The sequence below is a fragment of the Podarcis liolepis genome (genome assembly GCF_965112155.1).
Source record: "Podarcis liolepis genome assembly, chromosome: 3".
NCBI lineage: Eukaryota > Metazoa > Chordata > Lepidosauria > Squamata > Lacertidae > Podarcis > Podarcis liolepis.
The window spans coordinates 72475139-72502225 of record NC_139557.1 but is presented as its reverse complement, the minus strand read 5'-3'; the positions used below and the strand labels follow the sequence as shown (position 1 = coordinate 72502225).

The 27087-nt window shown below is 41.8% G+C and overlaps 1 protein-coding gene and 1 long non-coding RNA gene across 23 annotated transcripts in view; both read right to left on the bottom strand.

Moving 5' to 3' along the window:
• QKI (QKI, KH domain containing RNA binding) overlaps nucleotides 1-20063 on the bottom strand; it is a 116853-nt gene extending 96790 nt beyond the window's left edge. For 18 of the 22 annotated variants that reach the window (XR_014524404.1, XR_014524405.1, XR_014524406.1 and 15 more), the window contains exon 1: nucleotides 14192-20063. Coding sequence is in view for 13 of the 22 variants with exons in the window: in XM_083496612.1 (XP_083352738.1) it covers nucleotides 14192-14333 (142 nt within the window). In the remaining 9 variants the exon portion in view is untranslated. Of the gene's footprint in view, nucleotides 1-9471; nucleotides 9641-14191 lie in introns of those variants that run through there. The other 4 variants (XM_083496610.1, XM_083496609.1, XM_083496608.1 and 1 more) reach the window with 2 other exon arrangements.
• LOC310703909 lies at nucleotides 232-6837 on the bottom strand. Its single transcript, XR_014524460.1, has 2 exons — nucleotides 5862-6837; nucleotides 232-3783 (listed from the first exon to the last, which is right to left on the bottom strand). It is a non-coding gene; the product is annotated as an uncharacterized lncRNA (long non-coding RNA).
• Nucleotides 20064-27087: the final 7024 nt, after the last annotated feature.

The following is a 27087-nucleotide window of genomic DNA, read 5'->3' as shown; positions in this document are numbered from 1 at the left end:
TAATTGTTTCTCTCACTCTTTTATTTCTATGTGGGGCCTCCCTAGAGCTTAACCTGGAAACTGCATCTGCTAAAGAATGCAGCAGCTGGATAGTTGAATGGGGCATCCTGTGGACACCATATGGAAAGTTAAAGGTACAGGATGCCTGGACAGTTAAGTCCAGTCAAAGGCAACTATGGGGTGCAGCGCTCATATTTGCAGATATGTTGCAGATTTGTTTTTCTTGTATGGTTTTATTCTTTTCTGCAAATGATTTTATTGCTTTTTGAAACTGTATTGTGTGTTTCTTACTTCTATCTCGTACACCACTTCAATGGCTTCTGGCAATTAAGTGGTGTAAAAACTAAGCAAAACTAAGTAGAACTGAGTGACTTAAAAAGGTTGCAAACGTACAGAGGATCATGTTCCACCCTCTATTCCTTCTGTTTTCTTTTTAAGATGGAATCCTTCTTTCCTTCAACTAATTAGTATAGGTAACTAAACAAGCATTATTCTATGACTTGCTTTGTTGCCTTCCAGCTCCAACTGAAAAGGTATCATAACTATTACAACAGTAAAACCTTAAGGGCCCTGTTATCACTTGCATTCACTAGCCAGAGTAGAAAAAGTCTGTCACTAAGAACTTAATTCGTTCTGGAGGTCTGTTCTTAACCTGAAACTGTTCTTAACCTGAAGCACCACTTTAGCTAATGGGGCCTCCTGCTGCTGCTGCACGATTTCTGTTCTCATCCTGAAGTAAAGTTCTTAACCCAAGATAATATTTCTGGGTTAGCAGAGTCTGTAACCTGAAGCGTATGTAACCCAAGGTACCACTGTAATTACCCTAGGCAGCAGATTTGACAAAGCCTAGATACTGGCTATCTAACATATAACCAAGGACCTATCGTTATCCATCAAAACCAACATTGGTCTGTAGCAACTTTCTACTACAGTGGTCAGATAGACAAGCATTTAAGCAGAGGCCTCCTGCAGATTGGCAACTGCAACTTTTTAACTGCCAACAGTTTAACTGTTATATATAAAATATTTTCCATGTTAACACATGTCTTGTGTCAACAGCCCATGGGTTACAGCCGGTAAATGAACTGACCACCTGCCCATTTTGCTCTGCCCCCATTATTACTATTGTGTGCCTAGCTCTAAAGACTGGATGTCAGGGTTCTAATAGTAAAAAAGAAACAGACCTCAATCTGCCCTCCCCTGTACTGAAGTAACAACTTCATATCTAGGTACCCTAAAGTTTCAAATTCCATTCAAGGTCCCTTCATACATGCCGCTTGCTTGCCCTCCAAAATCTTTTCACAAACAAATGCCTTACCCTCCTTTTATTAATTATGCTTTTCCACTGAACCATGGTCACTCATCCACATATTTTCCTTAACAAACTGTCAATTCCACATGCCCCTATAGCTATAGAGCTATCAAGTGGAATGGAAGAGATGCTTATGTTGTGACATGTAACAGTTACTGGTAGCTCAGCCTTCTAGGCTCTAAAAATGACCATGCTCTATGGAATGCTTTAGTAATGGAGTGAAACTGTGGAGACCTAAAGAAGAGGACTGCGTAAGCCCCTGAATCTTACATTCAGCAGCCTAGGTTAAACTAATCCTGACTGCACTAAATGGTTTGTTTATTTAACACTGACACCGCAAAGAATCTATCACAACTTATTGCATATTTTGGATATAGCCTTTTGATGTATTTTGGAAAAGTTGCACCAAACATCTATTTCACACAGCTTAATAAAATGCTACACTAGAGCACGCATGTCCAACTCCTAAGAGACTGTGATCTACTCCCAGTATAAAAAAAGCTGGCAGTGATCTATCCATTGTCATTGGAGGAAGGAGGAGCATATGTGGGGTGGGTGGACTGCCCAGAGTTGTTGAGCTCTTTTAGGAGGGAAGTGACCAGAGTTATTGGGGTTTCCCCCCATAACTTTTTGTACACGATAAGGATCCCACGATCTACCAGGATCAGCTGGGGATCTACCAGTAGATCACAATCTACTGTTGGACATCCCTGCACTAGAGAACTCTCAACCAATACTGGAACCAGCAAGGTCAGCTGCCCCTGTCACGTTGAAAGCAACAGGTACCAGAACAGAACAAACTGCTGCAGTGTTCAGTGACTCCTGTAAAGCCCTCAGTTACAAGGGGGGGGGGGAGAGTAGCAGCCACAGCTGTTCTTACAACAGTCCCCTTATTACTCAACCCTTTGTGTTGGTTCAGCATAACTGAAGTAACACACCTCTTCATATCCTTTAAACTAAACTTGAAACCTGCAAGGGCAAGAGGGTCACCCTAAACCTGCCTGGGCTTTTGATACAGTCAGAGTACTTCCAAAGCTGAGTGTGACGCCAAAGGTAATATACAACATGTCCCCTGGATAAGGGGATGTTTCAGTGGCAAGCCCCAATTTTAGCTCATTACCAAGACTTGTATAATCAAACTGAAATACTCCCAAAGGATTACTCCAAACTTGGATGTCATTCACAACCATGCCTTTAGCATCCAAGGAGAACTAGGCAATAATCCTCATTTATTAAGTTAGCAGCACCATCCTGTGTGCATGTTTTGCCTAAATGTTTCACTGAGTTCAGTGGCTTTTATAGAATAAACAAAGCATCTAGGTAGTGAACATAACACTTGCATAGAAATATTTTACCAACAATGGGACAGTGATACACAATAACCAACTGTTGTATTCATCAGAATATGCTGTGTAAATAGAAGATTCTTAAAGTACCAATGGGGCTTGCTTAATAATAATAAGAAAGGAGTTCCGCATCCTAGACACAGACACCTGTGTCATATAGAAACAAGATGAACATCATGTGGTATCATTAAAAGTGACTTTCTGGCTAAACCCAATGATAAGGCAGGAATATGGGGCAATGCAGTCCCTTAAGTAAACTGGTTCCAACCTGTTCACAACTTTATATAATATGATTTTAGCCATCATATTTTAAGTACGTCTACTGCTTAACATCAGAGTTAATAAGCAAAGAGTGCATACCAGAACAAAATAAACCTATCTATATTAGACAATAGGAACCTCCAAACTGACTCAAACCACTTCTGGGGTAACAGAAGGCTCACTGAGAAGATTAGTTCATACTGCGGCACAATAACTATTATCTATAGTGAGTATTATCGCCATGACAGAAAAAGTAGGCAACATCACAGAAAGAAGTGCCTAAAATCAAGAGAGCAAATCAATAGTACCTTACCTATTAACACTGAACAGGCTGACAATGCCACAGTATTTTTTTACCAATCGCCACAAAATAGTTGTGAACACACACACAGGGTGGACTGCAGTTATTTGAAAACACTGTCTGGACTGAACTAGATATGGAAATTAAAGAAAAAAGGGTTAATGTGGAAGCAATCCTTCGAAGCAGATGAGCACCTTAATGTCAAACATAGAAGTGCACTCTTAATCAAAGTCAGCATGCACAATCTTTTTGCCCTCTCCCCAGACCCTGAAACAGTGCCCCTGACTCTGAATGCTGAAGTACTGAGGTAAGATTCTACTTGCAGCAGTTGACCTATAAGCAAATGCATCATTGCACAGACATTCAGATTAACTTTCTCAACACCAGAAGTTTCAAAGAATCGGCTACATCTTTCAGATTCTACTTGAAGTCCACAATTATGTGTCTGTTGTAACAATTATACCTTAATACAAGTAACTGTTACATATTGTCATACCACTTGCATCTAATCCTGCATTGTCTGGTATTTTTTATTTCCCATTTCTGCATTGAAAGCAACACAACTGGGACTTCCGGGTTAGTGCCTCCAGTAATGGCTGAATTCCTCTGACCGGGAGGAATTTGCTTCGTGGAAATTAGGGTCTGACCGCCACGGCGAAGGCGGGGAGCCACAAAAAAATCACAGGCGGGTGAAGCCTGTGAACGTGGGATTCGGCTGGCACCTTTTGCGCCTCCCCTACTCATGGGGAAACCCGGTTTCGGGGATCCGGAGCGACGTGGGGTGAGTGGCGCGGTGCTGCGAATTGACTGCTTCTTTCACGGAGTGAAGCCGCATTGCTGTTGCTGGAGAGCGCTGACTTTTTCCTGTGGACAATTCGATTTTAAAACAACTACCTGTGAGTAGAACGGAAAACTGGATTTTTAAACGTCTTAATTTGGTACCGAAACGGGGAGGTTTCAAACAGGAAGTCCGCCTTCCCCTTTTGTAAATAGACTGGAGCAAAAAAAGCTGCAAGCTAAAGTCTTGGAAAGCTTTCCATAAAGGATTAAACTTCCATCGGCTAAAATCATCAAACCCCCCTTGGAAGCAGGAGGAGAGGGGGGAATTTTTAGACCGCGCAAGCCTGCAGGAGTGAAGAAAATCAAATTACCACCGCTCTGAACCTGGAAACGGGCTGCTAGTAGGACTGAAGTTTTGGATATGTTCATTGACTGTGAATAGATCGTTTGTTGACAGCAAGTTAAAGAAGAGAAATACATTGTTTCCATTGTCTCCTTCTGCGTTTAAGGAGTAAATGTAATTGAAAATTGAAACTAACTTTATTGTTTGAATTGTGCTTAAAAGGATTGATACAAATAGAAATTGTTTCCCCCTAGAGGAAGCCTTTGAAATTGTTACAAGAGCTGAGTGGGGAATTTCCAGCTGTAAGACAAGGCCGTGAGAATCTGGGATTGACCTTGGACTGTTAAGAATGTTGACAGAAGAAGCCTTAGTGGTTGCATTATGTAAGATTAATGACTCAGCTCCATAGGAAGACGGATGTGACGATTAAAATTTTGGACAAAAAGTGAGTATTAATACAGAAACTATTCAGGAATCGATACAGGGATCTACCTTGACATGGCAAATTGAGGAGAAGGCAGGGGAGAAAGTTGTTAGAGCTTCAGCCTCACAGATGCAATTTGATGATTATAAGTGGATGCCTTTTATGACGGAATCTAGAGAAAGCCAGACTTTGAGGATTGGAGCCCCGCTTGGACTGGAGAAGGAAAGTTGGATAGATCCCTTCATGCAGGGATTCATTGACTTTTGGGACTTGGACTTGGGCCAGGAGGAAACTGGAGTTGTGGGGACTGCTAGACTTGGAGGAACTTTGAAATACGACTGGAAATACCTTGTGAATTTTAGTTTTAACTATGGAGATCTGGCTGATTTGTCCAGAAGGAATAAAAACATTGCTAGGTGGGAATTTCCTCGAGTTTTACTTTTCAGCATCAGAGGAAGGAAAATAAGAACAAGATCAGGAGAAGACAAAGTAAAGTGCATGTATAAACATGAAGAAGACTCACAGAAGGGACTTGGAAAAGAGTTAAGAGCCTCGGACAGATCACCATGTTGATGGACTATATGGAATTGACGGAAATGACTGGCAGAATCCGAGACCAGGGAGAGGAGACGGTGGAAGAATATTGGAAAAAGTTTAAAATCCATATATGGAAATAATGTAAACTTAATGAATGTTAGAAAAATGTTGGAAGGAAATTATATGGCTTTAGTAGAAATGCTTTAAGGAATTAAGCATAAATAAGTATTATTTTAATGGAAAATAAGGTTAAAATATGTTAAGATAATCATATGACAGAAAATAGAGAAAGATGGAAAGGATTTGCTGAAACAATTAATAGAAATGGAATACAAAAAGGGAGGTGAGAGGAGGTCGATGAAACAAGGGAATGAAAGAGGATATTGAGATGGTATGATGTGTGTTTTTTGAACTGTTTTTGTTTTTGCTTTGTTTAATGTGTTAATGTTGTGTATTGTTTATATATTGTATTGTATGTTTTTCTCTTCTTTTTTCTTCTTTCTTTATTGTAAGGTTTAAAAACAATAAATATTTTTTTAAAAAAAAAAATGAAACACAACTAAGAACTAAATGGCTGGGCTATTTGCTTCATTCCCAATACTGTACACTCAACTTTTTAAAAGTAGTCTGCTATGTGCTGCATGGTAGACTGTCATTCAAAAAAAACCCAAAAGTACAGTGGACCCTTGGGTTATGTTTCCTTCGGGTAACGTAACTTTCGGTTTGTGAACGCGGCAAACCCGGAAGTGTATACTTCCGGGTTTTGCCCCGCACACGTGCGCAGAAGCGGCACCTCTAGGTGCAGATTTTTTGGGGTACATACGGACCCCCGGAACGAATTAAGTTCATACTCAGAGAGTCCGCTGTAGTTCTTTCAATCCCAGTCAAAAGCCTGCAGTACATGAAAGGAGAGGCTTATTGTTATTGTTACCAGCACTATTTCTTCAGCTGTTCCTTCACTGTTATACTCCAACCACTTCCACCTCACGCATCAGAGCAACAATACGCTTAACCTATGAAAACTCTTGAAAAATGACTCTTTTTCACTCAACAACCAAACACTGTGACATCAAACTGGGAGGTGCAACATTTCATGTTTTAAGGCCTTTAAGCCTTCTACACAAGCTAGAAGCAGCTGTAATGACATCATATATTTTTACACATATTCTACAAAGTAGAACTATATTTGATATTTCAACAAGGACAAACAAAATTAATGTATGCGTTGGAAGCAGCAAACATAAAAGTTACTCAAGAAAATTTTGAAGGCCTTCATATACTGCAAATTTAGCATTTTGTTACCACTTGCACATATAGAACATGAAAATTTATGGACGATCTAGAACAACAGGCAAGTAAACTGAAACAGAAGTTTGCATGTTTCACCCTCAGAATTTGAATATTTGGGTAAGGGAAGCTGAGATTCAAAGTATGCAGTATGATGTTTACAAATCTGACTATACCCTCTAAACTGCCCCCCCCCAATAAGTAATGCATTTTATATGAATGGCAATGTCCTATAGCCATTCTACACTATACAGTGGTGCCTCGCAAGACGAAAAGAATTCGTTCCACGAGTCTTTTCGTCTTGCAATGTTTTTCGTCTTGCTAAGCACGGTCCGTCGCAACTGCGCCTCTTCAAGCGGCTTTTTTAAAAAAAGTGCAAGACGTTTTCGTCTTGCGAAGCAAGCCCATAGGGAAATTTGTCTAGCGAAGCAACGCAAAACCAAAAACCCTTTCGTCTAGCGAGTTTTTCGTCTTGCGGGGCACCACTGTAAATAAAAACAATTTTGTATGTTTGATTGCACCTTTTATTTGCTTGCCTGTGTCAGTGTTTCTTTTCATAACTTCATCAAAGCAAGGAGTTTTAAATTATCAGCTTCCTGCTTCAATACAACTAATGTAGTGAATTAGATTCATCACCAATAGCCTCTCTTACCACAACACACAGAACTATTGTATTTCTTACTCTAGCAGTACATCCAACATACAAATTGGACTTAATGAAGTAGTTCAAAGCCATGTCTTTCAACTGAATTTTCAAAATTACAATCATATTCCAGATTTGTATCACTGAAGTATAAACAAATTTCAAAAAGGGTACCACATGTAAAGTCTCAATGAAAAGTTGTCAACCTAAATGGACTTTATATTATTTCAGAAAAACAGCAAATACATGAATTTTAAGGAAGAAACATATTCCAATCACAATAAGGTGTCAGGATGACCAAGCAGGTTAGAATATAATGGGCCTGACTGAGTTACCAAATATCAAATTTCATGCTTTCTTAATGATACAGCAGTTATGCTGGTCACAGAATGATAACTAGTAGGTTTATAAATATAAAATTTTCTTATTTGAAAGAAAAGCATAATAATGTATACTGACATGAAATTTGAAATACAATTCTGTATTTTAATAATTTTCAATTACATATTTATAAACCACTTTAAAAACAGAAAAGCTGAACAAAGCCACACAGTTAATTGCAAGTCTAACTTTCAAACACAACTCTTACATCCTATTGTTTGAATAATGAGAGCATTTAAAATACTAGCCGCATTAAAATTTTGCATCAGAATTCTAGAATAGTCATTTAACTGTAACATGCACGTACAAAATTCTTCATTAATGTAATCACACTTCTCTAAATAAAGGGTGTTTCTTCCATTTAACAATTATATCAAATATTTCTTCTCAATTTAGGAAAAGCATTAGCAAAGGATAAGCCATTTAGGGAAAGCATAACCACTCTGTGAATATTGTTTAAGAAGAGGTAAGTACAAAAATAAAAAAATAACATGTATGCCTCATAGAATGTTTGCATGCATCTGGCAAATTACTCTATACATCAAGCAGCCTGAATTTATAATGTATAACACTAGTAACTAGAGGAGCAAGTCTAACTTTCAAACACAACTCTTACATCCTATTTAAATCCCACACATTTCTTTAAACAGAATGTAATAAAGAGAAATACTGTAAATGCAGGAAAGATTCAGTAATGTAGAAGTCAGAGCTAGGTAAGTTTGAAAAATGTAATATAGAACAAGACAGATCTAGGTAAGTTTGAAAAATGTAAACAATGTTGTTGTATATGAAAACATTTGTAATTATAAAACATTTTAAGTTTTTTAAAAGTTTTAATTACAAATGTGCTAGCATTGGTTATTTTTGGAGCAGTAAAAATGGCAGCCTATAGCTTGTAGCCAATAGGCCACTAACCTCTCTGGGCCAGGGGGCACCATTTGGAATTCTGAGTAAGTGCAGTGGACACCAGTCACAAAATGGTTGCTATAGGGGCGTGGTATAGCACAAAATGGCTGCCACCTTTAAAGAAAATGAGAGAGCCACAAAAAGTGTAGGCATGTCCACCCTCCCATCTTCAGAAATGGCACCTTTCTTATCCATTGCTGCACTGACAGAGCTCTTTGCACCTCTCCTATGTTCAGAACACAAAAAACATGGGTGTCCAGGCCTGGCTTTCAATTGAAACATAGAAATATTTTAGGATACGTGTTCAATACAGAACCCGCTTCCAGTAGAAACAGGATTGAAGCAGGAAGGCAAACAATCTCCCATGCGTTAAAGATTTTTGATGGGCTATTTACCTAGACCTTTCACAGGAGCTATAACAGGGACTGGCAGACACACTGGCACCCACGAACACAGTGTGTCATTATAAAATTGTAAAAATATCTGGAAGTGTTTGGAAGCTTGATTGCCTATCAGCTTCCTCCCCTCAAAACAAAACTGGTACTCAAACTCACTTTCTTATAACAGAAAGTGACTAAAATGAGTTATGCCAAATGAAACACCAGAGTTTTGCAAGGGTCTTGTGCCACTTTAAGAATCCAGTTAACAGTATTTAACAAACTGGTACATAATTCTTTTATTTTGTTTTTGTCTGGTTTTGCTCCTTATAGTGGTTCAAATTCTGAACTCAGCCTAGATAAGGTTGTATTCAACCAAGTTATCCCCAGTCTGTTTGCGCAATTGAACTTCTCTCTATACACATAGCCCAAGCACCCCCAAATCTGCTCTGAAGAGTTAGAAAAACTGCCAGAACAGATTTGTCGGGGCACACAGTGGAGGAAAATTTCCGCTCTACAAGCACATAACAGGACAAAATTGTTGGACACTATACACTTAAAGAGGCTTCATACCTCCCTTTCACTGTATTCTTTTTAAAACTTCTGCTGAAGACGGGATGTGAACTGGGAGATATCAAGAAGAGAGGTATTCAAAGTTCTTTACGGTTTCTTCAAGAACACTTGTTGACTGAACACCAGCTGCAGACCTGACCTTCTGCATGAGTAAGAGGGATCAGAAAGGCTGCCAAACATGCCAGAGGGAGGAAGGGCAGAGACTTTTGTAAAATACACATGTGCCAAGTATACACACTATCAAAGTTTGAGATAATCTATCTGAGAAGGCTGCTACTGTTTATTTCCATGTTTGTCTCCACTGAAGCTTTTGAACAATTTTTACAAAAGACATGCATGTTGCTATGCCAAGGTTATAGAAAATTTGGGGGCTACTTCCTACAGATCTTTTCAGAAAAAAAATTCTCCTGAATGTCCAGTTCTGACAGAGAATATATATGTTTCCGCTTGAAAACAATGCCAAAAGTCCTCCCCGCCACTAGAAATATTGGTGGAAAATACCCACAAAGGGTTCCAGAAGAGTCAAGGCCAGAGCTGTACAGTATCTACCTCACTGATCCCAAATGAACAAGAGCAAATACATATTAGGTTAAGTCCGTGAATAGGAAAATTCCAATCATAATTTTAAATTGTGTTTTGCAGGATGGGGGACTTTGTTATCTCTTGCCTTTATTTATATATTTGAATTGTACTCCTAATTTATTAAAGATGTAATTTAATCTTCCAATTCAGTTGAAGTTTCTACAGAAAATATTGCATACAAAAATGAAAACAAAAATCCTGCAGAACAAAGTTCCAAGAATACTGTATATGTAAGAGACTGAGCACATACTTCACTATCAATTTAACAAAATCATTTAAGGTTAAAATAGAAGCCAGCTAAAAACAGCATTTTCTCTAAAATAAGCTTACTAAAGCTTGCTTGGTGGCAAGCTCCATTGAGTTCAATGGAAATTTATTCTTAGTAGACATGCTTAATGCATAGAATTTTGTTCACACACACACAGCACGCTTTAAATAAATAAATACACACACAATTGCTTTATAAATTGAATAGCTTTTATGTAGTGGGATGGATCCAGACTCAGTGCAATCCGTTGCATATTTTCTCAGAAGCAAGCACTAGTTTGCTGAGTGAAGCTTACTCCCAGATAAATGTGCACAGGATTGCAGCCTATTAGTTCAACATGGGTCTCAACATCCTATTGTTTTCAGGTTAAACGAAGGCTGCAATCTTATACCGGCTTAGCTAGAAGTAAGCCCCCTTAAATTGAATGGTGTTTACATCAGAGTAGACTCCATAATTACTTGGGATTCAATCTAATATTTGTAATTGGTTAAAAAAAAATCCAAATGGCTACTTTTATACTGAATACTCAGAAACAAAAGCATACCAAGTTTGGCTCCAATTTCTATTCAGAAACCTGTCTCCACTGTGGAAGGTTGTGCGGATCCAGAATTGGCCTCCACAGTCACCTACGGACACACTTGTTAGGACCATATTCATGGAAGACAATCTTACTCGGCTACGAGTGATCGCCAAAGAAAGAAGATATATACATTATGCGGCAGTAGCATTAGTCATGATGCGAAGGTTAAACATCTTGCTTCTGTGACAGTGCCATTCTGTACTCATTTTAGATTTGTTTTTTTTTTTAAAAAATTAACATAGATGTCAATGAAACTTCATCCTACCTGGATATGGGCTTCTAGTAATAATCTCACATAAATGAACGCTGAACATATCTTTGCCGATCTCCAGTTGAAGCGTGATATTTGGCTTGCTCAGCATCATCTTTATTAAATATTTAATCCCCGTGTACTCATAACACAAGGGGAGACAAACAAAAGGAATTCAACAAGTTGCTATTCACATAAAAATATACTTTTTCCTTTCTTTAAAAAATGCATACATGACTAAAATTTGTGGCAATACTTTCAGCAGACAACTGCTGGAAACAAAAGGTTCTTCTAACCTAAGAAAAGTCCTTCCCTCCACTTCCTACAGGCTCCCATAAACCAATAGAAAAGCAGCTTTATATTTATTAAGTTAATTTACATAATTTTACTGCTGTTTATAAATAAAACAAAAATCAATGATTTTGAGAATCTACACTATTATTGAAGCTTTATCTCTGTGTACCTTTGAATATGAAAAGGTATACACATGATTAAATGTAGAATATTTTGGACGGTATTGCTATTTACCCATACAATCAACTGACCTATAAAAATACAGACATTATCTGCAGTTTTCCACAAATACGTATAGATTCCATTAGAATGCTCCAAGCCCTAATATTACTAGCTACCTTTTACACTCTTTGAGCTTGACATAACCACCAAATACCAATAATAACAGAGGGTGGGAAACAAACTTTCTGCCTCCTGTTCTACAAAACTATCAAATTGCCAGAATATTTTCTTAGTTTTTGTTAATGTGAATACAATTTAATAAATCCAGAAGTAAAAATGTTAACTGTTTCATGATTAGCAAGCGACTAAACAGCAATTGTAATTACTTCACAGATACTCATTTACTGCACAAACCTTTCTACAATATTTTGAGAAGGGGGTGGGGATTATACCACAATCATAAAACCTAAAGGCACAGTATATGTGAATATGCTTGCTTTAAGTTCAACATCTCACATACTTCTTAAATTTTCTGTTTAAGTTTGCCAATTTTGGCAAAAATGTTTATTAAAAGCCTTAAAATCTTCAATCTTTTTTTTCCAAAAAGAAAGAACTGGCGCCCCTTAGTGTTCAAATATTAAAACATTTAGATCATTCATTTAATTTGCATGGAACATTTTTTCAACATTCCAGAAAGTTTTCAGCATTTGCAGTTCTTCCACCCAGGAGCCAACACAAACAGGAAAAGGCAGAAAGAATTAAAGGGGCAGCTGAACTTTTGCCTTGAGCTATCCAGAAAGTGATGGGGAGGGGAAGAGGGGAGAAAAATAAGGGAGGGACAAGAAACCGCTTGATTGTTGAATTAGATAACTTTCAGATCTTGTTTTGGACTTGCACAAAACAGGGGAGGGGAGATGCCAGTTCAAAGGCTTCCAAAGTTCCAAGGTTATACCACACTCAAAAGATTCAGTGACCTCACATATTCTTCTTGAAATATCCTTTTGACACCAGAGATGTTCTGCTCTTTTGTTCTTGTGACAAAGTCGCTGTGCCTCCCTTTTCCAGATCAAACTGATGATTCAGTAACTTTTTCAATCCATTGTTATAACTGTGCTCAATTTAGTTACTTTAGAAGCTACTGCTCAAATTCGTATCTTAATTTCATACTACGGAATCTGAAGCTACTTCCTAAATAGCATCCTTTCAATGTCTGTCTCATTTATAGTAGTGTTATCCCAACAAGAGTCAGAAATAAAATTCCAGTTTGTAAATCAACATCCCACAACTATTTACATCAAACAAATGCTTAACGGCGTTTCCAATTCAAGTGTAGACAAACCCTTCAAAGGCCATTTTAAACTATGCATAAACTTTTCTCAATTGGAAAAATAAAATACCCAAAACCATGACTGAAATTAGATGTCAACATCTTTCATATCTAACTACTGAAGTTTTAAACTACCCCCATAAAATTCATAGGACGCCAAAACATGATTTCTCGGGACAGGGTTTTGATTTGAGGGGAAGGAATCAGGTTCAGATCCAAGTGAAGTCAACACGTGATTAAAAAATAAGACAAGAGAGCACTGTTTTGCAAAGCCTTTGGGTGTAATCCTCAAGCCATTTGAAAGCATACAATTAGGATTTTTTAAACAAAAAAACCAAAAAACTTTGAAGTGTGCTAAGAGTTACACCACAGATTACAGTAAAAACTTAGGTCTTAATTCCACAAAAGTGACTTTACAGACTGGGAGTGGGAACAGGAGGATTAGGTGTATGGCCTGGAACGTGCGGTGGGTATTTTAACAACGCCACTGGCGTTTTGTTCTTGACACTCGAGTCGCTTATTCTCCAGTGTAAACTCTTCCAAGGCAAAGCCTAGTAAAGTTTAGTCTGTTTACTCACAAACTTGAAGCACAAACTCCTTTTTTGTGACGGAGAAACCACCCAACAGGGGAGGAGAGAGCTAAGCCCTCCAGTCTCAGCAATGGGTTTGCACCACCTCCCTCCCAGTCAAATCTCGACAACAAGAGCGCCCCGTTCCTCATTTCTTCGGGCTGCAAACTCGTTCACAAGTACTTCTATGAATCATGCCACCCGGCCTACTTCGCCTTCGTACTTTTTTTTTCTACCGTAATCCTCAGAACTCTCTTTTCCCACCCTTTCCAAAATAAAACAACCTCCTGGGCTCTTTCGCTCCCCTCCCCCCTTCTTTCCCCCCTCAATGAGGCGGCGACGTTTCCCCCTCGGTTAAAAACGCAGCTACGCAGAAAAAACGAGGGAACGCAACAAAGCCACACTTTATTCCCTCCCCGAGCGCCTCGTCCCCAAAGGCCGAAACTTCTGCGAAGGGACTTCCCGCTTCTCTCCCCTTTGTTTACGGGGGAAGGAAAGGCCGAAAGACGCCATTGAAAGGGAGGAGAGTCTACCCCCCGTTTCGGGACGGGAGAGGGAAGGGCAAAGGGGATCCCGTATAGGGTGTAGAGGCCCAATAGAGAAACAACCGTTTTCCTCTCACAGCCACGACTAAAAAGAGAGAGCTGCTCTTGATTTTTCGGGGGTGGGGGTGGGGAGGTGCATTTACCTTCGTCCAGCAGCCTCTCGAGGTGGTTGAATATCCCGCAGAAGTTGGGGAGGCTGCTCATGAGCTTCTTGTCGTTCATCAGCTGCATCAGGTAATCGGGGCTCGGCTTGGGCTTCTCCTTGGTTTCCATTTCCCCAACCATATTCCAAGCGCAGGGAGAGAGCGAGCGAGCGCCCGCACCAGCACTCGCCCAACCACCGCACTGGGCGCCCGCCAGGCGGGGAAAGAGACGGGGTGTGTGTTATGTGGGCTTGAAGCGCGAGGGGGGGAGGAGGCCTTTCCCCCCCTAAAACCGGGGGGGGTGAGAAGGAGGAAAACGAGGGAGCGGGGAAAAGGGGGCGCCGTCAACGAAGAAGCCACCAAAGCACACGCCGCTGGGTCCCGGGCGAGACAGAGAGAGGAAGAAAAAAATAAGAGGGGGAAACTCGATGACCCCCCCAACCCCTCCGCCTCCACCACGGAGGGCTGCGCCCTAGTCTTCCTCCGCCGCCGCCGTTTCTCCCTGTTTCCAGTCGCCGCTCCCACGGGAAGCCTTTCCCCACAGCGCCGTGCGCCCGCGGCCGGCGCAGTCTCCGGTGTTTCCCTCTCCGCCTCCGCCCGTTTCGCCTCCTCTCACCCGCCGCCGCACACGCAGACGTTGGCCGCGGTTCCTTCTCCTCGGCGCGGCTGCCGCTGCTGCTGCCCCCTGGTCTGTCTCCGCGGCGGGGAAGGGAGGGAGGGAGGCGGGCAGGCAGGCAAACGGGGGGCGGGCTTGGCTACTGTTTCGCGAGGAGTCCTCTCCGCCGCTGCCGCCGCCGCTTGTAAGGCTGTTCCCGGCCACCGGTGGTGCTGCTTCTGCTGCTGGTGGTGGTGGTGATGCCGCCGCCTCGCCTCCCGCTCCGCCTGCCTCCCTCCCCTCCCGCTGGTGCCGTTTGCTTGTGGCTGGCGAGTCTCTGTCCTGCCGCCGCCGCCGCGGTGCCTCCTCCTCCTCTTCTTCCTTCGTCTTTCTCCTCCTCAGTTCGCTCCGGAGTTCGCTTCAGTTCAGCGCTGACGGCGGCAGTAGCAGGCAAGCAACGGCGGCGGCGGGAAGGGGAGGGCGCGGGGGAGGGGCGGCAGCAGCGAAGGAGGCAGGGGCGGGGCGGCCGTTAATCAGCGAGCGGCGGCGGCGGCGGCAGCGCCACTTGGCGGACTCAGGCCGCCCCGCCCCTACTGAGAGACTTGGGGACTCGCCTGACGAAGAACAGAGCGGAACCCGGCGGCGGGGGGGGGGGAGCTCCAACTACCGCGCGCCAAAAAGAACGCGGCGGCGCTGCGCACACGGATATATACACACGCAACGCAATACTGTATATGTGCCTGCTTCGGTGTGACGGGGGCGCGCGCGCGCACGAGCAATCTCGTGCCGCCGCCTTAAGACTACTTTTACGTTCGACATGTATATGAGGGGAGGGGGGGTAAGGTGTTGTTGCTTTTGGCGCGCGTGCGCGTTACCATCGGCTGGCGCCTCTCCCCCCCCCCCAACCACCGCCGAATTTCCACGAAAAATCGTCTGAGCGCACGAGATTAGAAACTCCTTAAAGAAACTCTTGTTACTTCACCGATCTTACATTGGGGCGGGGCCCGGTCACGTGCCGGTGGCGGGGGGAAGTCCTGGTTGTGTCGCGGTTCTAAGACGCATGCGCCTAGAGGGATACGGATACGCGCGCTCCCTCGCGCGCGCTTTCAATTGTGCCGCGGCCCTGCCCCTCTCCCTGTCTCTCCCCAAGCGTTGGAATGGAATGGGAGGGGCGAGGCTGAATGGAGCCCCGTGCGCCTGCGCAGAGCGAGAAACCAGAGTAATTTTGTTCTATCCCCTTGAAGCGGCACGGGGGAAGAGCGGCTTCTCCGTGGGGGAAAAGGAGCTCGAGGCACACGCGCCCGTTGGCGAACTCTCCTTTGCTCGGCTCGCGTTCAGTCCCCACCGAGGTTGCGATATGTAGTGTGCACGTGTCGCCCGCTGGCTCTCCTGACGCGCGGAGCCGTGTCGTCCTTTTGCCACAGGAACGCAGCACCGCCGAGCCAGCCGCTTATGGCAGCGCGATGCTCGGCAGTTGGCGCGCCTCGCGGCCACCTCAACCCTCCCGCGCGCTGCTCGCGGGCGCCCTCAAGCCCCGCCCCGGTCGCCTCACGCGGGGACTTTCCCCGCAACGAGGCTGTCTTTTGCTCCCGGGCCTGCTGGCCTCTGCCTCGCGGGATCCCTCCTCTCAGGAGCACCTGTCCTTCCCGCTGTTATAACGGTCTCGCCGCGGCCAGACGGGGCAAGCATCCTTGTGAATGAGGTGGAGGCAGGAACCTGCGTGTGGCTCGCCTGCCCCCCCCCTCAGAGGGCCTCGGCTCCCCCCTCCATGGGCGCTCTCCCTTGGGGGCAAGCCCCGTGCGGAATGCCGCGGGGGTCGCTCCCAAGCCCGGCACGGCACGGGCTTCCTCTTGGTGTCCCTGAAGTCTGGCGTGCCCGGCGGCCGCCGCGCAAAAACACAAGCCGGCCGCGGCCCGGTTGTCTGAATCCCTTAAAAGGGGTGGGGAGTGGGCGCGGAGCGTTGCTTTTCCATCCAGGACCGCCCTCTCCCTCCAAGCGCAGAAGCCGTGGCCGTCCTCGCCTTCCTCCCGGCTCTTGCATGCTCGACCAAGGAGGCAACTTGGCATACGAAACGAAGCCCGGCACCTGCTGCTCCCTCCCCCCCCCCGCGAGGTTTTCAGTGCTTAAACCTCTCCTAAGCACCCCCCCGCCTCTTTCAGCCAAGGACGGGTGTTACCTGATCCTACAACTGTCATTGTGGTCCGCGGAATTTGCAAGCCTCCAGACCGCCCTCCCTCCACCCACCCAAACGGGCTGCACGGATTCTCCCTTCTCTTCCCCCACCCGCTTCTCTTTCTCAGGGTTTTCAACGCGTACCGCAGCGGCGTCTATGCCACAGTTCTCTCTCCTTTTAAATTCACCCCTATTTACATCAAATTTACGTAAATGTGAATGTAAGCAGTATTTCAGAGGGCAGACATTGTCCTTCTTTCGTTGTTCCAAGGTGGACGCCTTTTTTGCTGCTTGTTCAGCCGCAACACATGTGAAACATCATACCGAAGTAACCGGATTCCTTTTCTTTTTCAGTCGTCACACCCACATACCTCTGTCTGATCATGTACTACTTTTTTCGGTGTTAACATTCATGTTGGTTCCCTCCTTATATAGTGTATGTTCTACCTCCTCCCAAAAAAATTGCCTTAAAAATAGAATCGATCCCATACACACTTTCATGGAAGTGTTTATTTACTTCTCCGAAGCATTCTGAGAAAATGTACACAGGATCAGACTGCAAGACAGATTTCTATTCTAGGTGAGGCATATTTTCCTGAAAATAATTCAGAGGGACTTGCCAAGCACGTGTCCCCTATTTATTCAAAAGCATATTGCACTTTGTTCAACAAGTCTTGCCCTACAGAAGTGTGCTCAGGTTTAGAGTGTTACTCAGAAATTCCTACTAAAATTGATGTGTAAAACACATTAAGGTAAATATGAGAGAAGTTCTTGTTTGTTTATGCAGTTCTCCATATTTAAACAAAGGGATATTGATAACATTTATTACTTGGCAAAGCTATTTTAAAGAACTGCATTTATACAGTATTATCCTTATGAATGCATCCAATTATTTTGTGAATCAAAATATTATGGTACTTCCCCCAAGAACTGATGTGAGTACTAGTGCTTTACAGGGCTAATGTCAAATTCAATCAAACATCTGCCCTGAAATTTAGAGGGAAGTTGTGTCAGCTTCTATTAATAATGTTGGTTCTACTAAAGTTATATATATATATGTATATGGAATGTTATTTGTGTTCAAGTGTAAGGTACTATTTTTTCCTTCTTTTTGCATCTGTGCTTAATATATATGATAGAAAAACAAACTTTACAAATGTATAGGCTAAACTTTTAAAATGTTTTCTTTCAACGTGGCTTATTTTCAGATTTAGAAAAAACAGTATCTCGTAGCCCCATCCTAAACATGCTTGCTTAGAGGTATGTTTATAATGGAGCATGGTCTAGCCAGAGATAAGCACTTTAACAAAATCACATGTTAAAACATGTACTACAGGACCAAGCTAGATGTGACAGTAGCAGCCACAGCTGGCTATTTATGTCTGCCCCATTTTCATCTAAAACCATGAGTGTCCACTTTTAACAATGAGAGGGACCCGTGGGTGAAAATAACATCCCTACGATTGCTTACCATCACCACCACCCACTCACTCTCCATCACTTCAAACATTGTTTCTTTCCATCATTTCTCACATGTTTTGTGATTGCAGCCAGGCTGGGATAAAAATGTATGTGGCAACAGAGTAAGATGGAGCATTCAGCTCAACTTTTGTTGTAAAACCCACTTTGCATACCCTGTTTTCAGACATGAGCCGTTAGCATGGTGGATCCCATCATGTCTAGTTTGGCCCTTTCTGTTTGTAGCTTTGGAAGTATCTGAAGAGGCTTGAAGCACCAAACAGAAAGTCTTTGAACTGATCCTTCTGAATGCAGCTGATTTAATACAGCTGGGATAGCTCAGCTAGTACAGCATGAGACTCTAAACCTCAGGGTCATGGGATCAAACCCTACGCTGGGAAAAGGATTCCTGCATTGCAGAGTGTTGGACTAGATGACCCTTGTGGCCCCTTCCAACTCTACCATTCTATGATTAGTGTGATCAATGATCATTGTTTAGGCTAAAGACCTCTGTGCCTTGAAATGCACAAGTACTTCTGCAGGCAATCTAAAAGGCATTTGTTTAATCTAGAGTTCTGTTCTTTTTACCCCTCTGTTGCTTTGTTTATGGATCCAATGGCATATTCTTTCACTCTCCTCCATGTGACTACTCCTCATTTACACATGTGCACAACTTGCCTGCTCTCATGTTCTTTTCAGGAAGATCCTGATGCTTTCATGAGTCTTGTTTAATATTGTCACTAGGCAACTGCTCAAATTGCCATGGGATTAGTCTGTTCTTCCCATTGAAATGGCAACAAAGGGGAGACATAATTCTCCATGTGACCTTGTCGCATCAGATCTGGTGATCACACATTCCCTGGGTGTGACCCAATCTCATAGCTTTGTTTTGCTAGCTTCCTTCCTTTTCCTACCCTAAAATAGAAAATGGCTCCGGTTTGTAATAATCTTTGCAGAATTTGCCAGCTAGCTGAGACATTAATAGTGGCAAAGTACAGGTGCCTTGAGGGCCACATTCTGCACCTACCTAGTCTATCGTATTCTGCCTTCTTTTTAGTGCTTCTCAATAGTGTTTTTTTCGCTGTTGCAACTCACAAAGGGTCACACACAAAAATAAAAAAGGAACTGTGAGCATTTCTGGCTTCATTTTGATCATTTCATCTGCCAAAAGTCTATTGACACTCTTGAAACATTCCTCTGACTTACTACAAGTGCTGACCTGATTTTCAGCTTTGTTCCACATTTGGATGGTCAAATTTTTAGCAAAGTGGCAGCTCACTTCACACAGGCCGCCAAATAAATCACCTGCTAGGATTCTTTGCAAAAATGTTTATTGTTACTGTGTGGAGACTTAAATATAAAAATTTAATTCTATAGAAAAAAAGATAGTGGCTGTTCTTTTTGGATGAGAAAAGGGAATACAATATATTGCTCATATAACAGAAGAACCAGCTTCTAGAGTTCAAATTTAAATTGAATGTGTGTTGTGAGGTCCTTCCTGTTTGTTTGCTTTAAGCAAGGGTTTTGTTTGTTGTTTGAATGTATGCCTTTCACATGGTCATCTGTTCACTTGCAGAATTAGGAAATTGTTTTAGAAATCCAGTCTCCTGTGTGATAGTAATAAATGTAATTTTATACCACCCATCCCCACCAATTGATGCTTGGGTATATCACAAAATACAATTATCAAATACAGTGAAAAGCCCATTTCTACTTGTTTATTTAGAAAATATTTGTACCTTATAACATCCTTCAGTTTTATAGTCTCCACCTGATGCAAAAAAAATGAGTGTTTTCATAGTTAGCCTCTATAGCAATAAAGTTCCACAATTCAGGGTATCTTCTCCACAGGCACTTGCTTCAGATGACAGAAGCACCTGAAAAAGATAGTAATGTGCAGACAGGTTAATGCTCCCTCAGGTGCACAGGTTCCCACACCATGTACAGTTTTAAAGTTTAGCATCAGTGCTTGAATAGTGTTTGGAGATGAACCTGAAGCCAGAGGAGGCAAGTTATATTTCTAATGTTCAGTTCCATTTTTGTTGCCTAGCTGCTGTATTCTGAATGGTGCCATATCAATCTTCAGTGGCAGCTCCAAGTACAGAATACTGTAGTACCTAATTTGGAGATTACAAAAACATGGTTTATATATTTTTATCCTGGAAGCATAGCAACTGGTAGGACAAAGGTAAGGTAGAGCCAGTGTGGTGTAGTGGTTAAGAGCAGTGGACTTGTAATCTGGGGAACCGGGTTCGCGTCTCCGCTCCTCCACATGCAGCTGCTGGGTGCCCTTGGGCCAGTCACATTGCTCTGAAGTCTCTCAGCCCCACTCCCCTCACAGAGTGTTTGTTGTGGGGGAGGAAGGGAAAGGAGAATGTTAGCCGCTTTGAGACTCCTTCGGGTAGTGATAAAGCGGGATATTAAATCCAAACTCTTAAAGAACCCCTGGACGGTTACATCCAGTCGAATTCGACTATGGGATGCGGTGTTCACCTCCACTTTCTTGTCATGACTGAGCTTCAATTTGTTCACCCACATTGAGGTCATCTGGGCACTAAATCAGTACTTCCTTTGCCTCATCTGAATCTTATATAAAGGAGAAAGAGAGTTGAATGTTACCTCTCAAAGATTTTATGTAGATGAGGACAAGATAATCTCATGGGATGCCATAGCATAAATGCCACAGCATTAAACAGTATTTCCCCAGCACCACCTTCTTGAATTGGCTCTGCAGGTATTATTTTTATTATTAAAATAAAAGTTCCTGGCACCTGAGAAATGGAAAGAGAACCACCAGCAAAACACCATGCCATCAACTCCCTGTATAGAAAGCCTGCCCAGAAGGATTCCATGGTTGATAGAGGTTTAAGAATATTCATAATGTCCAGGTTCAAGCACTAAATATGTAAGTAACTAAGCAGCTTGGATTTTTCCAGTCATGTGTAAACTGATTCAGAATCAAGAAATCAGCACTCCCATTCTGATTGATCTAGACATATACTGCTTTTTCTGAGAAATGCTGATAGCAGTACTGGGCAAATAAATAGAGTTTATTTCTGTACCGCCTTTTTGACAAAAAGACCCCCAAGGCAGCAGATTGTTTATGCACAAAAACAAATTTCAAATTTAAAAAAATGCAGCTTAGAAAAGTTTAGGATAACAAATACATTTTTTTAAAAAAAAACTACAATCAAAATACATTCATATTCCTGCTAAAGGCAAAGTTTAGTTCCCACAAAAATGTCAGGGAGAGCAGGAGAAAACCCTTAGGGAGCTGATCTTTCTTATTAAGGCCCCAGTCAAGGGGTGGGGCAGACAGATGGAAAATCTTGCCCCTTGGTGGTCCAGCACAATCTCTCCCCTGCATATTCCATGATGATTCAGAAAGTTGTGACTTGTGACCTTGAATACAACTTAACTACATGTGTCTGCTACTCCCGAGTCCCAACACAAATGAAGAAAGACTTCTAGGACTTAACTATAAGTCTCTCTCCATTCATGTTGGACTGTGGGTAACAAAAGCACACAAAGTGGTATTCAACTAAGTTTTAATCAGAGTAGACCCACTGAAATTAATGGACCTATTTAGCCATTTTTCATTCATTTCAGTTTGTCTGATCTGAGCAAAACTTAAGTTGAATATTATCCACGAGGTAAATCCAGGCATGCCCTCCTTGTGCAAATAAGTGGACTCCTCAAATCCAACATGTTCCCAGTGGCAGAAGGGGAAGGGATTATTTCCTCTAAATTCATCTTGCAGACCCAAATGCCCCTCCCACTTACAGAAGGTTCTCTTACATTCCAGAATAGACTTTCAGAAGCAATGGGTTGCATGGAGAAGGGGGAATTCATGAAAATATGTTTTTCAAAATCATCTCCCTTCTTCCAGTGGGAGTGTCATGTAGCAGAACTCCACTGCTCTGATGTCTGGCTCCAAGTATTTGTATAAAATCTGTTTTTCTACTAATACGAACAAAAAACCCCATGTATCTTCTTCACTGCATTTGTCAGTTCTCTTTCCATTTTCCATCATGCCAAGAACTTGGATAGTCCCTTCAAGAGCTTTGAATCATTTTGAGGTGGTTTCTGTAGTCCCAACACTGCTGAGCAAAATGTTTTCCTGAAATAAAAGAACTATGCAATCAGTTGTATCAGCTGAAGAGCGCTCTAGACTTTGTTTTTCTCAAATACCTTATGCCGCATAGCAAACTTCTTTTGAAAATGAGAGGAGTTTCAAAAGCCGTGACATTGGGGTCAGCTATTCAAACAAGGATGGAAGTCCTTTGCATGAATCTTAAGCAGCTCTTTAGATTCCAGCCATTGTACATAGTGATAAAATGAGATTTGCAAAGGCATGTATAACATCACATTCCTACACATATAAAACTCGAAATGCACAAGTACAAGATGGGGCATAATCGAGAAAGCAACACTTCCAGAACGATTTTAGAATTCTAGCAGATAAAAAACTGAACACAAGTTAGTGATATAGTGCTGTGGGGAAATGGCCATTGCCATTTAGATTGTATCTATGGACAGGTGACTGCGGAAGTAATAGTACAGCGCTACTGAAAACTGGAAAGGGCTAATTTGGACTACTGTGGTGTGTGTGTGTCTCCTGCTTTCAGTTCTGATTCAATTTGTCTCCCAGGCAGTAAACATGGAAGTAATATATTTGAACAAGGGCTGGTCTTCACATGCACATTCATCATTCAATTGTAACATCAAATACTGAGTTCCTTTGTGTAAATCAACCATCATGCATTGTCACAAATAGAGTTGACAACCTCTGTGGTGACAGTTCACATGCTCAGTTCAGAGTCTTCACATTATTTGTTGCTCTATCACAGGCATGTCCAAAGTCCGTTCTGGGGGGGCCTAATCCAGCCCCCCAGCTGGTTTTATCCGGCCCCCGTGGCAGTTTATTTATCGGGGTCAAATCCTAAAAAAAGCTCAACAAGTTTGATCAGCCCCCATGCATGTTCACTTCTTCAAATCTGGCCATCTTTGAAAAAATTTAGGTACCCCTGCTCTATCACATCTGTAGGCCACCCAAGATATTTGAGACAGCATATAAATAGTTATTGTGCATATTATCCTCAGAGCAATCCTGCAAGGTAGGTTAGACCAAAAAAAAGTAATTTTTCAGAGAACTTCATAGGCAAGCAAAGTTTTGAACCCTGTTCATCCCAGATTGCAAGAGAAACCCTGCAAATGCTTTTGGGCAATTTGAAAGTTTTGAATATATAGAGCTAAGCCAATTCAGAGTATAACGTAAATACAAATTGATGTGTGCATTAAGTATGTTTCATGCTTACTATCTGATTTATGCAGTGGCATTATTCTACTGTAGCATGGCACATATTCTTAGAACAAACCCTCATTAATCCTCTGTGTGAAAGCAGAATATCAGTTCATGTTAATTCTCAAATAAGCATAACTATTTGTTACTGCCTTTGTTTTCTTGTCAGTACCACAATAAGATATAAGTCACACGAGCTAACTAAGGTTTCTGCAAAGGTGGATATTTTTTATTGCATTTTTACTTATTTCACTGTGAGAGAAGAACTACCTGCATTTTTTGTAGTTTTGTTTCATATTATAGATAACAGTCATTTCTAAGTTGTTTTCAAATTGTACTCATCAGACCATATGATCTAACTTTTACCCCCCCCCCCCTCTTCTAGCATTAACTACTAGTGTCCAAGAATTTCTTAATTTGGACCCTTTGGGTTGATGTATGTACAGTACTGGGCAAAGATGCCAATTTGCAGAGGAAGGGGATAGCAAGCAAAAAGAGGGGGCATGCAGTAAAGCCAAGCAGCTATTCCCAAAATGTAAAGCATTTTACTTTACTTTTTTTTAATGCCCTGCACGATGGGACAAAATACACAGTCCTTTGCCATATTGTCTTTGCAAAGCCTGTCTGTTTGGTCATGCGCAGAAAGCAGCTAGGCAGTGAGAGTGGGATGTATTGACAAGAACAAGATGAATGACCCCCTGGAGACTGCGGGTTTGTATGCTAGTTTCCACCACCTTTTCATCCCTTTGTAACCCATTTTGGTTCACATGCAGATTAATTTTGACCAAGTCCTTACCAAATGCTCTCTTCTTTTCCACCCACTTAGCTTTGGAAGGTAGACTGGAGAATCTAAATATTTATGAGGTCTTCTCTCTCTCTCTCTCTCTCTCTCTCTCTCTCTCTCTCTCTCTCTCTCTCTCTCTCTCTGGTTTATGATGCACCGTTGTTGAATGTAGAGGAATTACGTTAATGAATGCATGCCTGCACACACAGACACAGAAACCAGGCAAAGGGGGAAAACACACACAAAGCTTTGTCAGCTCTAATGTCGGCTCTTACCAAACAGTTCCCATGGAAAAAGAGAGAGAGAGGCAAACAGATTCAAAATCTTGCCAGGAGAAAAGGTTGTACAAAAGATGAACAAAGTTGCGTCTTTGCTTTCCTTGGCTATAAAAGTGCCTTGTTTCATATCGGGGTGGAGGGTGGGGGGAAGCCGAAATGAAACACATTCATATACAAATTAAAAGTTTGTTTAAAATGCTGTAACTGATTTGAGCTGCTCAGTAGCACAGAGAGAAGTCCTATATTGTGCTTGGATCAATGCAACCCCGAAACAAAAAGTTAACAAATGGCACAGATCTTGTTTGCTTATCTTCTTGCATACTTTCTTTGTCTCTGAGGATTTTGTATACAAATAAATATCAACTGGACAGGATTGCATGACATATGGTGTATGCTGATGTTCTTTCTTTCCTTGTGCAATGTTTGTGAAACTGGTCCATGCTTGACTATGACTGTCATTCTGTATATACTTAGGTACAAGCCTCATGGAACTCAATGGCTCTTACTTCTGAGTAGACATGCATAGGATTGGGCTAGAAGCTCATGCTCTGGACACCTCCTGCCTTGACTACTGCAAGCCTCCTTTCTCAGACTTTCCCTTGTCGTGCATCAAACCTCTCCCTGCCTCAGAACTCTACTGCCAAAAATGATAAACCTTTCTAGTCACTCAAACTATAGGACACTATATTTAACTATATTTAAGTTAAAATACTTAAATTGGCTTCCCATATCACTTATGTCCACAACAAACACGTTCACCTGCAGTCCTGTCAGGCTTCCTGTGTGTATTCTCAGGTAGATGGGGAACAACTTGCAGTAACTAGTCCTGTGTACACAGTTTCTCACCTGAATCAAATGGCTGGAGCTACTTAATGGGAAACTACCCCCCCCCCAAAAAAAAGGAGGTATTTTCTAATTTGACAGCATAACATGTTTAAAAGAGGTCTTCTATCTTTGTAATTTAATTTAAACATTTAATATGGGTTCAAAACCATATATTACAATGAAATTGCAGAATTTTACACACAGATGAATGCATTTTATTAAAATACTGGAACTGAAATATAGACTGCTTTACTTTATGGCAAAAGACTAATATTTTAAATCTTTAATTGTCACTGTCCTCCCTACCTCCACCCTTTTTATTATTTGGCCTTCACAAACTTAAGCAAAAGGTTGGACAAATTTTCTCTGTTTCCTTTCACAACAGAGCAGTAGGACATGGAATTTTAAAACATGCTGTCTGTGTTAGCATTTTAAAAATGGTTAGGCAATGGCAGAATGTTTGCTTGTTCTTTGAATACAATAGGATTTTTACTATCTAACTCCTATTTATATTTATGTCTGTTGGGATTTCAAAAGCAGTTACCCTAATAAATGTGTTCCAGTTTTTATTGTGCTTTGTTTTCAAGTTGTCCAATTTGATATGTAATTGAATCCAATAAAGCGATCTACATTTCATTTGTTCAAAGGCTATCATTTATGTCAGGCTCAATATTGACACTGCCATTTACATTTACATTGCTAGGGACTTTGTGGAATGAAAATTCGCTCCGAGCTAGATCCGATGCAAAATGAACTTACTGTGCAGAGTTTGCTGCACACCAGGGGCCTGCAGTGGAACTATTGCAATGCCTGATAAGTCTCAGCAAGATGGGCAAGAACCGTTACAGTGGCCAGGTTCACACATTACACTGAGCCAATGTTAAGCTACAGTTTCTTAAAACAAATCTTGTTTAAAGCACCAGCTGCCCCACAGAGGATTAAAAAAATCAATGTACGTTCACAAGTTGTAAGTGAGGTTTGAAGATGGTGGTGCATCATTTAGCATGTAGGAGTTCAGAGTGTCTGCTGATATTAGGAATAAATACTAGTCAGTGACCCCAATGAGAAGCTGAGTATAAAAAAAAATTTAAAAAAATGAATAAGCAGCATGTTTGTTGGGACTATCACAGCAGGGGTAGAACATGGTCCACTGATGGACCACTGGGCAACTTCAGGTGGGCCACCTGGTGCCTGCTGGTTGCTAAAACTCTTGCAAGGTGTGTTGGACAATTCCCTTGATCTGATCCAACAGATAACATCTTAGGTTCTTAAGCAAGAGTTCATTCTTGGAATCTGTTAATCCAGTTCAGCTAAGCATTAAGTGTACAGATATCATTGGTGAACTACAGGGATTCTAGATTTTTTAAAATTATTATTATACAATCTAATTCCTGACATCAATTCATGCTTGACTTGAATTTAAACATATTTTTCTGCATTGTACTTTTCCCAATTGAAAGTTTTTATCAGTATTCTCCCATA